The sequence below is a fragment of the Halichoerus grypus genome, chromosome 4 (assembly GCF_964656455.1).
Source record: "Halichoerus grypus chromosome 4, mHalGry1.hap1.1, whole genome shotgun sequence".
NCBI lineage: Eukaryota > Metazoa > Chordata > Mammalia > Carnivora > Phocidae > Halichoerus > Halichoerus grypus.
In genome coordinates this window covers 110,924,037-110,937,298 of record NC_135715.1, presented here as the reverse complement: position 1 = coordinate 110,937,298, position 13,262 = coordinate 110,924,037, and the positions used below count along the sequence as shown (strand labels likewise).

The following is a 13,262-nucleotide window of genomic DNA, read 5'->3' as shown; positions in this document are numbered from 1 at the left end:
TACAGTAGCCAGAACTCCCACCTGTGCCCAAAATACTGGGGAGCACTTTCTATTTATTTCTATCTAATTAAAATGATACAAGCACATTCCAAATCATTAACAGTCACCATTAATGAAAAATATATCACAAGAATAAAACAATTTTCGAATCAACTCTTACAACCATTCAAAAAATTAAAACAGTTAAAATTATAGATAGCAATTCCAAAAGTTCTTCCATTCATTGATAAATATAATGCTGAAATTTCCAACAGAATGTTTTCTCATTAAGATCCAATTTATGAACATACATATTATTAGAGCAGTTACCATGCAACTAGTATGGACATCATTAAAAGAATACAAATGATCCATAATAAGAGATGAATTCAGTATCTGTAAAGTAATGATGTAGAGCCTCTGCCCTCAGCTCTGTCTACTAAGAGTATTCACCTTGCTACCATTCTGAGTTCCCATCCCAGGCACAATTCAGACTACACAGCTTTCTTTTTGAAAACCTGAAAAAGGACTCCTCCAGAAGGTCCCAAAGACCTTGATTCAAAATGGCCCCTGAAGTACTTATCTAGACCTTCACTGCTGAGTTTAGAGCACCATAGCCAAGTAACAAATACTGGACGTTACTCATCCTGCTTACCATCTGTAGGCTTTCCCTATCAGACCAACTTGACATGGCTGCTTAAGACCAAAGATATAACAGCCCAGGGGCAACAGGCCAGAAAGTCTAGCTGTTCTGGCCCTGACCAGAAGGAGCACCCCAAAACTGTGCTGCACTGTGCACATGGGCTTCCCCCAGATTATGTAACTTCATGTGCCAAGGTCCATACACTATCTGAAAAATGCCATCTCTTCTTCTGACACGATAGAACACTCACCTCCTGTGACAGAACATGAGAAAACATAAGAAAGTACAATTTTTAAAAATAAATCTTGTTTTCCTACTGAAAAATTATGGTAATACATGGGGCATGTTCCTCACAGTGATGAAATACTTACAAGCCTTTCAAGATTTGATGAGAAAAAAGATAGATCCATGTGCACTAGCCAGCCAATATTAAGGAAAGTGTGGAGATTTCTATTATCCTTAGTCATGGAACAGATCACCTATTTCCAAGCGCTCTGAAGTATTGTTTACCTCGTTACAAAATCACCACTTCAACATGCCCATCATGCATCCCCCTCCTCAAGGGAGTAGACAATTGACCCTCTCCTCCTCAAACAGAGGGTCTTGATATTTCTAGGTTGTCAACAAAGTTTTCAGGGGTGCATCTTAAACAAAAAACACTAAAGACATTGTATTATGTGTTTCATAGGCTAATTTTTAAAAAAATTTTGACATATTTTTTCTACCTTCTTAGTTTTTAAAAGTTCATGCTGTTGACAAATGAGAGAATTATAATAGGAGAGATTACTATATTTTCAATGTTCTTTTCATTAAACAGAAATACGCTAACTCTATATCGGTTCTTATTTTTATTTAGTTTGACTGGTCTAAGAAGTACAAGTCAGAGAGCCCCTTTACAAAATGAGCATTTAGTCTTCTATAACCTTCAGAAACATATTACAAAATTAATTTTCCTAACTCAAGATTAAAAAGAATGGGCTAAAAAATGCAACAACGAAAGTCATGGAAATCAAATAGTATGATTTGCAGGTTGTTTTAATATTTAAGATTAGCAAAGCTGTTATGCAAACGTGTCTAAAAAACTATATCTGAAACAAAAAAATAAAAAATGAAGGCATCATGAGGCCCAACCTGTTAGATGGCCTGAAATTGTACTATATGCTAAATGGTGGTGTTTGCTGGCCATGTACGACCTGATGCAATTCCTGTTAGCTCAGTGCGGCAACTGGCGTTATGCTGGCATTGCCTCAGAGGAGCCCCCATTAACAGCTATGGGAACAAATTAATTCTCACTTTGTTTTTCATTTTAGTTGTCACTAACAATGCCTCTGCCTTCTGGCTCAGCATCTCAGTATTAACTTACAAGCATGAAACAAGAACTTAATCAAGGAATGTTTGGGGATTTACTTTTCAACAGCTGAGATACTGAAGGTGAGGTAAGAGCAAACATTTGTTGGTGGGGGATAGTAATTAGGTTCAGACAGAAGGTAGAGAACTGCAGTGTTAGCTAAATCTGTTCATAGCTGGTGTCTCATCTCAATTAATGATATATATATATATATCATTACCCCACAAAAATAATTACCCCACAAAAGTGTATAGGGTTGAGGGTTCTTGCAAAAGAGTCCAGACTGAGACCCTCTTGATAGCAGTATTGATACCTTCAAAGATGACAAGTGCTTGTTCCAGAAAATGCTATTTCTCTTGTGCTTCGCAGTTGTTTTCTTCTTCTTCATTATTACTATTATCATTTCTTATTGTTATTCTTCTTTTAAACTATTACCTGCCTCTGCCACAAAGCTATATCCAAGAGGCATGTGTCACCCAAGCAATAGAGAATACCCATTCTAAACAGCATGAACCGGCTATAAAGGGGTTATTGTTCACTTATAAAAACCATACATACCATATAAAAGAAAACAGGGCTTTGAGTTGAGAGACAAGATTAGTCATAACTTTCTTACTGTCCAGATGGATAACATTATCTATTTATTTGTTTGTTTATTTATTTATTTGAGAGAGAGTGAGCAAGTAGGGGGAAGAGCAGAGGGAGAGGGAGAGAGAGAATCTTAAGCAGGCTCCATGTTCAGCATGGAGCCCCATGCCAGGCTTGATCTCATAACCCTGAGATCATGACCTGAGCAGAAATCGAGAGTTGGACACTTAACTGACTAAGACACCCAAGCTCCCCCAGCTGGATAACTTTAGACATGTAAACATCCAATGTTTCTATTCCCACATCTGGACGATGGTGCCAATGTTCATTCTATAGTCTTACATGGTGCTTAGAAGAGTTAAACTTTTATTAATATTTTAAAGTATGGAACTTCTAAGCTGAAATCTTCATCCCCTTAAAAATTTGAAATTGTTTCTTATTTTTTAGGGCTATAATAGATAGGCCTAACTGGATCCCTACATTATAAAGATGAGAAAAACTAAGGTGTAGACCAGTGATTTTTTAAGGATCAGCACATCAGCTGCCCTGGGAATACAAATGCATAGCCCCACCCCAGACCTGCTGAATCAGAATCTCTTGGGGGTAGGGTCCACTGAAGAATCTCTACTTTTAACAAGCTCTACCAATGATTCCAACAGTCACTCAAGTCTAGAAAGCATGGGTCTAGACTGCCTGTTGGTTGAGAACAGAGTATAGAGACAGATCCAGGACTAAATCCCACAACCCCTGAATTCTAACCCAGACCATTCTGGCAATCTTTACTTTTAACCTCATTAAAATAAGTACTATTGTTTTCTATACATGTTTTGCTAGTTTAAAAAACGTGATAGAATATTACATTGTGTGTATACACCACATCTTCTTTATTCATTTATTGATGGATACTCAGGTTGTTTGCATATCTTGCTTCCATTATCTTCCAAATAATGCTGCAATAAACATAGGGATGCATCTACCTTTTCAAACTATGTTTTTATTTTCTTTGGGAAATACCCAGTAGTGGGATTACTGGATCATATGGTAATTCTATTTTTAATTTTTTGAGGTACCTCCATATTGTTTTCCACAATGGCTGCATCAGTTTGCATTCCCACCAACAGTGCATGAGGATTCCTTTTTCTCCACAACCTCACCAACACTTGTTATTTGTCTTTTTTATTTTAACAATCCTAATAGGTGTGAGGTGACATCTCACTGTGTTTTGATTTGCATTTCCCTGATGATTAGTAATGTTGAGCATCTTTTCATGTGTCTGTTGGACACATGTATGTCTTCTTTGGTAAAATGTCTATTCAGATCCTCTGCTCATTTTTTTAATTTTTTTTAAAGATTTTATTTATTTATTTGACAGAGAGAGACACAGCGAGAGAGGGAACGCAAGCAGGGGGAGTGCGAGAGGGAGAAGCAGGCTCCCCACTGAGCAGGAAGCCTGATGCGGGGCTCGATCCCAGGACCCTGAGATCATGACCTGAGCTGAAGGCAGACGCTTAACGACTGAGCCACCCAGGCGCCCCTCCTCTGCTCATTTTTAATTCGATTATTTGTGGGGTTTTTTGGTGTTGAGTTATATAAGTCCTTTAAATATTTTGGATATTAACCCTTTATCAGATATATCATTTGCAAATATCTTCTCTGATTCCATAGGTTGCCTTTTTGTTTTGTTGATAGTTTCCTTCACTGTCCAAAGCTTTTTTTTTTTTTTTTCTTGGTATAGTCCCAATATTTTAATTTTACTTTTACTTCCCTTGCCAGAGGAGACATCACTAGAAAATTGTTTCTACACCTGCTGTAAAAGAAATTACTGCCTATGTTTTCTTCTAGGAATTTTCTGGTTTCAGGTGTACATGTAGGTCTTTAATCCATTTTGAGTTTATTTTTGGAACCACAAAAGATCTCGAATAGCCAAAACAATCTTCAGAAAGAAGAACAAAGCCAGAGGTATCACAATCCCAGATTTTAAGATATGCCACAAAGCTGTAGTAATCAAAACAGTATTTTACTGGCACAAAAACAGACACATAGATTAATGGAAAAGAACAGAGAGTCCAGAAATAAGCCTATGCTTTTACGGTCAATTAATCTATGACACAGGAGGCAAGAATATTCGATGGGAAAAAGATAGTCTCTTCAAATGGTGTTGGAAAAACTGGACAGCTACATTCAAAATAATGAAAGTGGACCACTTTCTTATACCATGCAGCAATCTTGGATTTTAACCTCAATATTTGGAATAAGTACTATTATTTTCTATACACGTTTTACTATCTAAAAAAATCAAGAAACACTGCAATCAGAAACAAAAAGGTACTGGTTTTCTTTCTTCACTATTTCACAAGAGTAGAGTTCCTCAGGTTTTTTTCTCAAGAACAAGCAGTGAGAAATAGAAAAACCTATTGTGTTTCCCTACCTTAAGATGTTGGCAACCTACATTCTAATTTAGTTACTTACCTAGCTTTCTTATCACGTCGTCTTCTGTCATTGTGAAACACATTCTATCAGAAACAAAACAGAAAAATAACTGCTTAAGGATTCACTGTGTGCTAGAAATTGTGTCTAATCAAATTGAATTAAATTTCTTTCCAAATAAAAACAGTATGTATCAAGGACCAGACCAAAGTATTTAAAGAATTTAAGAGTTACCAAAAAAAAAAAAAACCAATTTAACACAAAGATAATATATAACTCAATAATAAATAACTCAGTACAAAAATAAATAAGTGAAGGGTGGACTACAGTAAGACAATAACAGGTAAGTACTTTTTTAAAGATTTATTTATTTGAGAGAGAGAAAGAGAGAATGCACACAAGCAGGGGAGGGACAGTGGGAGAGGGAGAGAATCCTCAGACTTCATGCTGAGCATGGAGCCCGAGGTGGAGCTCGATCCCAGGATCCTGAGATCATGACCTGAGCCAAAATCAAGAGTTGGATGCTTAACGGACTGAGCCACCCAGGTGCCCCAACAGATAAGTACTTTCAATCAATTTACCAAATTTTTCTGTTATACCAAATTGTACCCATGTATTTGGGCCTTTAAAAAGACAGCCTAATGTCTAGAATAACTGAAATCAATGTGATTGGCTTGGAAAGGCTATGAGGAAACTAAATAATTTAGCAGAGGTTGAGAGAGAAAAAAAAAATTAAGATTCAATCAACGATTTAAAGAGAGAAACTGGTTAAGGTCAATAGTGTATGATATTCAAGGCCAGCTCCTAGACAAAATCATGAGGCAGCCAAATTTGCCATTGCTCTTCTCCTGGACCTTGGTGACTATTGACTCTCCAGGGTTTTTCCACTGTTGTTCTCACTGGACATCCATGTAGTAATCAGAACACTTTGGTTGTATGTGACAGAAAACCAACTCAAATAAGCTGAAGTACCACAGGTATTCAGAGACAGGGAGGCTCAAAGAATAAGCAGTCTAGGGGTAGAATTAGTTTTAGGCATGACTGGTTTTTAAGAACTTACATGAATTTTTACTCCTTTTTTGCTCTGCCCCTATCTAAGCTCTGCTTGACTCTGAGTTGACTTTATTTTCATATAGGCTCTTTCATCATGATGACAAAATAACTTCCAGAAACTCCAGCTTTTGTTTCGACCTCTCAACAACACTAGCCTAGAGACTCCTCATTAGCCCTAACTAGCTTGTTGTGAATCAAACACTCATTGCTTGGCAAATTACTGTGGCCAGGCATGTAATGATTTTATTGAGTCAAGAATTCCCCTGGGACTGGGGGATATAAACCTTAACTGAATGAAGAGTGGTAGAGAGTTGGTTTTCCCTGGAAAATCAGGGTGACCTTAGCCAAAAAAAAGAGGGGAAATAAATATTAGATCAAAACAAGTATCCACTAAAGCCTATAGTTCTGGACAGTGATCTAGGATTCAGACCCTTCCTTACCAGAAGAGAGTCTTACATTTAATTTTTCTTGGTGCTCCTAAGTGAGTAAATCTCTTTACATACAAACCGTACCATTATAGCTTCAATATGATAGCCTAGGAAATTCAGGCAGGGAATACTCTGGTCTTCCTTACTACAGTCTCTGCTTAGGAACTCCCAATAATGGTGGTCATATTACTGTTGATCACATGTAATTAAAATTTTCTTTCTTATGTTGAACTGGTTATCTACCCCTCTATGGTTAGCCATTAATTTTTCCCTTTGGAGCATCCAAATTTTGTCTATTATGTGTTCTACATGGTAGATCTTCACATGTCTAACGGCAGGTTTATTCAACTGCTGTGCATATGACATGATTTCTAGAAATTTGACACCCAACTATCTGTTTATTTATGCCCATTTTATCTCCAGTGTTATGCTATTCTTTTTCTCCTGGACTTCATTTTGGTTGAGACTTAGATTAGAAGATTTTTTTAGTGCTTCTGTTGTTTTTATTTTACTTGTTTGTTTTGTTTACATAGTCTCTGAAAGTCAAGGAAGTAAAAGTTCAACCAAGAGTAAGCAAAGAATTATTATCTCTTCATATCATTTCTCATTGCCTATAGGCTTCCTATGTGGGAGAACAATAGAAATATACCAATTTCAGCTGTGAAACAAAAATATTCTGCATTCTTCTATAATTTTTTTCTCGTGTTTCATGTATCAGGCTGTTTTACTTCAAAACAAATAAACAAGCAATTTGAGTCTTATAGAGACTGTATACTTTATAATCTTGGAGTCTACAAAAAATTTATTTATTGCTGCAAATGGCTGGATTCCTGCTTGTGTGCCATGGGAACTGAATTTCTGCCCTAATGTTTTGGCACATCTTCAGTATACTTACCTCTGTAGGAGTGGTGTGTATCCACAATTATATTATTTGAAAAGAATCTTTGTACTGGAAAATCCCATTGAGATGTAGCATCACATTTCCAAGGGTGTCTTGGGACAAGAAAGAATGGGGCAGTAATATACAACCACTTGGTTACATCATTCATACCAGAGAAATTATCATCCTACTGCTGATAGGGAACACTTGTACTTCTCTATTATCAAAGATTTTGCAGAAGTGCTCAGCCCCCTCTATTCATTTCATTCCAGCTGTTCTAACACAAGGAATGAAACAGATTGTTTCATTCTCTAAGTGTACATTAAAAAGGACAATGCCATCATTTGGGGGGCTTTTGAAGGGGTTTTTGCTCAATTTGGACTGTGTGTGGAGCAAGCTCACTGCCTTACAACAAAAGCATAAAACTCAGTGGTGACAGGCAAGTCAAAGGCTAAAGAATTCGTTAAAAGGAAGAAGCCCTAAATGTTCAGCCATAAACAACAAGAGACATCAGAAAGGAAGCAGGGAAAAGGTAAAGGAGACCGTGAGAAGGAATGTGCACTGGCTCAGCACTGCATCCTTTTATAATCCTTTGGGAAAACTCACTCATAGGGCTCCAACGGCTCTTTCCTGAATTTGTCCTACATCAAAGAGCCACAAGCTCGCTCTAGCTTGAGCTTGTTTTTAGTACATTTTAAGAGTACACAATTTTTTTTTTTATACCAAAATGTTAAAATTGTTTTAAGCCAAGTATCTGGTACTTTCTTGCCATGTGATCTTGAAGCATAAGGCTTGTCCTGTCCTTGGAAATCTTAGAAATTTTCATATGATATTCTTGCTCCATCTTACTTTCTGTATAAAGCACAAACATCTACCAGCCTTTCTCATTCTCCTCAACTTCCTATTCCTGTTCTTTTTTTTGAATGTCAAATACGTGAATACATACTTTTGTCCCCTGTCACCATACCAATGGCAGCAATCGAAAGTTAATCATGGAAATCTTATGGTGTATGAATTATTTTCAAAATATATAACATGAAGTCACCACCAAGAGAGCAGAGTTGAAAAATGAGATGAAACATGTTCACATCCTGGATCAGGAATATGTAGACTCATGAAACTAGAAAGTTCTCAAAATACTTCTGTGATGTGAAATTTTGTGAAGAACATCTTTATACTTGGTCAATAATGACAGCAAAATTGATTCTCAATTCAAGATCATTGTAGAAGGAAATATTTTAGAAATATTTTATCTTCAGTTTGGCTCATCGTTTAATCCCCAGGTATATATGGATTTAGTACTTGAAGATTCCCATTGATTTTTGAAAGATTTTCAGACAATTTTTAAGTGTTCTAAGCTATATAAAGGAATATAGTCTCTTCATTTGCTTCTTCTTCCCCCTACCCACATTTCATTCTCAAGACCTTTTCTAGTGTTAACAGGAGGATTTGGTTTCACCTGTGAAGGAAGATACAATTTGTGACTTCTATTTGGAAAGTTCTCTTTTGGGTGGCTGGTCTATTGGATCATATCCCATCTCACTCTTCCTTCCCACAATAGTAATGAGTCTGGGATCTTCTTCCTTCTAACTGAAAAAAAACAAAAACAAAAAGAATCCTTGAAGCTCACACACGGTCAATTTTTGCTCATAGGGCATTTGGTGGAGGTTGCCTAGATGTTGATGCCTGGATGCTGATGGCTGCTGACTAATCAGGGTGGCGGTTGCTGAAAGTTGGGGTAGCTGTGGTCATTTATTTTCTTTGGGGGGGGCTTTTCTTAAAATAAGACAACAGGGAAGCTTTTCTCATCAATTGATTCTTCCTTTTATGAACAATTTTTCTGAAGCATGTGATGCTGTTTAACTTTACAGTTTTCAAAACTGGAGTCAATCTTTTCAAACCTTACTGCTGCTTTATTACCTAAGTTATATAATATTCTAAGTCCTTTGTTGTCATTTTAACAGTTTTTATATCATCTTTGCCAGTAGTTTCCATCTTGAGATGCTCATCCATAAGATGAGCTCATCTATAAGAATGAGATGCTCATCCATAAGATGCTCATCCATAAGAAGCAACTCCTCATCCATTCAAGTTTTATTGTGAGATTGTAGCAATTCAGTCACATCTTCAGGCTCCACTTCTAATTCTAGTTCTCTTGCTCTTTTCACCATATCTGCAATTACCTCCTCCACTGAAGTCTTGACCTCTCAAAGTCATCCAGGAGGGTTGGAATCAACTTCTTCCAAACTCCTGTTCATGTTGACCTGTTCCCATAAATCACAAGTGTTCTTAATGGAATCTAGAATGGTGAATCCTTCCCAGATTCTCAAAAGACTTTTTTTCTAGATCGATCAGAGGAATCACTATCTATAGCAGCTATAGTCTTATGAAATATATTTCTTAAATAATAAGACTTGAAAGTCTAAATTACTCTTTGATCTATGGGCTACAGAATGGACGTTGTATTAGCAGTCATGTACACAGCATTAATCTCATTGTATATCTCCATCAGAGCTCTTGGGTGACCAGGTACATTGTCTGTGAGCAGTAATATTTTCAATGGAATCTTTATTTCTGAGCAGTATGTCTCAACAGTAGGCTTAAAATATTCCATGAAACATGTTGTAAATAGATGTGCTGTCCTCCAGGCTTTGTAGTTCCATTTATAGAGCATAAACAGAGTATATTCAACATAATTATTAAGGGCCCTAGAATTTAGAGAACAGTAAATGAGCACTGGCTTCAACTTAAAGTCAATAGTTCCATTCGCCCCTAACAAAGAAGTCAGTCTGTCTTTTGAAGCTTTGAAGCCAGGCATTGACTTCTCTTCTTTAGCTATGAAAGTCCTAGATGGCTGCTTCTTTCAGTAAAAGGCTGTTTTATCTACATTAAAAATATACAGTTTAGGGGCACCTGGGTAGCATAATTGGTTAAGCATCTGACTCGGCTTCTGCTTGGGTCGTGATCTCAGGCTCGTGGGATTGAACCCCATGTCAGGCTGCGCTCAGCGTGGAGTCTACTTGAGATTTTCTCTCCCTCTCCCTCTGTCCTTCTCTCTCTCTCTCTCTCTCTCTCTCTCTCTCTAAAATAAATAAATAAATCTTTAAAAAATATATGCTGTTTAATGTAGCTAAACCTTCATTAATTATCTTAACTAGATCTTCTGGAATAACTGGCTAAAGCTTCCACATCAACACTTCCTGCTCCACCTTGCATTTTTATCTTATGGAGGTGGCTTCTCTCCTTGTTATGAAACAATCTCTGCTAGCTTCAAACTTTTCTTCTGCAGCTACCTCACCTCTTTCAGTCTTCCTAGAATTGAAGAGAGCTAGGGCCTTGCTCTGGATTAGGCTTTGGTTCAAAGGAATGCTGTAGCTGGTTTGATCTTTTATTCAGACACTAAAACTTTCTCCATATCAGCAGTAAAGCTGTTTCACTTTCTTATCATTCGTGTGTTCACTAGAGTACCGTTTTTCACTTCCTTCAAGAACTTTGTCTTTGCATTCACAATTTGGCTAACTGGTACAAGAGGCCTAGATTTGGGCCTACTTTGGCTTTCCACATGCCTTCCTCACTAAGCTAGCCATTCCTTGTTTTTGATTTCAAGTGAGAGACGTGCAATTCTTCCTTTCCCCTGGCACTTAGAGGCCACTGTAGGATTACTAATTGCCTTAATGTCAATATTGTTGTGTCTCAGGGAGTAGGGAGGACTGAGGAGAGGGAGGAAGAGAGAGAAAGATGGGGAATGGCCAGTCAGTGGAACAGTCAGAACACACACATTTACTGAGTTTGTCCTCTTATATGGGTTTGGTTCATGGTGCCCCCAAACAATTCCAATAGTAACATCAAAGACCACTGATCACACATCACATGACAAATATAATAATATGAAAAAGTTTGAAATAGTGTGAGAATTACTGAACCATGACACGGAGACATGAAGTGAGCAAATGCTGTTAGAAAAACGGCATAGGCAGACTTGCTCGACTCAGTGTTGCCACAAACCTTCAATTTGTAAAAAACAGCTATCTGTGAAGTGCAATAAGGCAAAGCATATAAAACAAGGTATGTCTGTAGTCACAGCAAATATGGCAATGTTTGTCTAATCGTGGTGCATATGTACAAGGTATATGTGGGAGGACATGGAAGAGTAGGATTTGAATGTCTTGATTCTTGCTACAAAGTACCAGGCAGTAAACTTAGGTGATTCCATTATTTGAAGAGAACATTTGGTCTGAAAAATAGATACCTGGGGAAGGTCTTGACCTGTTGACTTGGGTTTCGTGATTATAAATATAGTGGGCTATACTTTCTCTATGATAGGTTAAGTTCCGAGCCTACAGAAGCTTCCTGGCATTTTTTTCCAGATGAAACTGACTGATTATTTCTCCTATTATTTTCCTTGAACAAAACCACCTCCTCAATATCTGTGGCCAATACTGAACACACACACACACACACAAAATGGAAGCCTCATTGAACAGAGACAAAAATTCACCCCAAAACCTATCCAAGTTTTTTTCCAAATGAAGAGTCATTTCTGCCTCCAATTTTTGGTGTTCCCTGAATTCTTACTTATTATATTGCTATTGAAAGCTATACCTTTAAACCTGACTTGGGTTTCTCAAAATCCTTTCCCTTTAACTCCCTACCTTTCCAAAGCACCCACAAACACAGTGCTAATTTGGTTCTGTCTACAAAACCATGAGCTTGTGAGTCATGAAGCAAGGGGTATTGTGTCAGCCAAGGAAGTTTGGACATTCCTCTTCTTACTGCCATGGCGACCACCCTATCACTGGAAGTGGCTTCTAGTCTATCTAGAAAGCACCAGGATAGGGGGAGAACAGATTTTATATTAGTCTGTAGAGGGTACAGCATATTCAAATATGTGCTAGCCATCAAAACTGCAGGCTAATGATGTGCAACATCATTAGTCTTCAGGGAAATTCAAATCAAAACCACATTGAGATACCACCTTATACCAGTTAGAATGGAAACAATTGAGAAGACAAGAAACAACAAATGTTGGCGAGGTTGTGGAGAAAGGGGAACCCGCTTACACTGTTGATGGGAATGCAAGCTGGTGCAGCCACTTTGGAAAACAGTGTGGAGGTTCCTCAAAAATTTAAAAATAGAGTTACCCTATGACCCAGCAATTGCACTACTGGGTATTTACCCCAAAGACACAGATGTAATGAAAAGAAGGGCCACATGCACCCCAATGTTCATAGCAGGAATGTCCACAATAGCCAAACTGGAAGGAGCCAAGATGTCCTTCAACAGATGAATGGATATAGAAGATGTGGTCCATATATACAATGGACTATTACTCAGCCATCAGAAAGGATGAATACCCATCATTTGCATCAACATGGATGGAACTGGAGGAGATTATGCTAAGTGAAATAAGTCAAACAGAGAAAGACAATTATCATATGGTTTCACTTATTTGTGGAACATGAGGAATAGCATGGAGGACATTAGGAGAAGGAAGGGAAAAAATGAAGGGGGGGAATCAGAGGGGGAGACAAACCATGAGAGACTATGGACTCCGGGAAATAAACTGAGGGTTTTAGAGGGGAGGGGGGTGGGGGGATGAGTGAGCCCGGTGGTGGGTATTAAGGAGGGCACATATTGCATGGAGCATTGGGTGTTATACGCAAACAATGAATCATGGAACACTACATCAAAAACTAATGATGTACTGTATGGTGACTAACATAACATAATTAAACAAATTATTAAAATTAAAAAAACAAAAAACCATCAAAACTGCAGTCATCCCATGTCTACCTGGATCACTGCTGCCTGGGGACCCAGGAAACAGATCCGTCTTTCCTTTCCCACTGTAACCACTAATGCCTTTTCACCTTAGTAACTAAATTAGTAACTTCACATTAAAGTGAGCAAAGCTAA

At 37.7% G+C, this 13,262-nt stretch overlaps 1 protein-coding gene across 5 annotated transcripts in view; it reads right to left on the bottom strand.

Moving 5' to 3' along the window:
* LOC118537897 (uncharacterized) overlaps positions 1-13,262 on the bottom strand; it is a 220,984-nt gene that overhangs the window by 96,910 nt on the left and 110,812 nt on the right. For 4 of the 5 annotated variants that reach the window (XM_078069978.1, XM_078069977.1, XM_078069980.1 and 1 more), the window contains one exon: positions 5,028-5,071. In XM_078069978.1, coding sequence (XP_077926104.1) covers positions 5,028-5,071 — 44 coding nt within the window. Of the gene's footprint in view, positions 1-5,027; positions 5,072-7,361; positions 7,415-13,262 lie in introns of those variants that run through there. The other variant, XR_013446750.1, reaches the window with a different exon arrangement.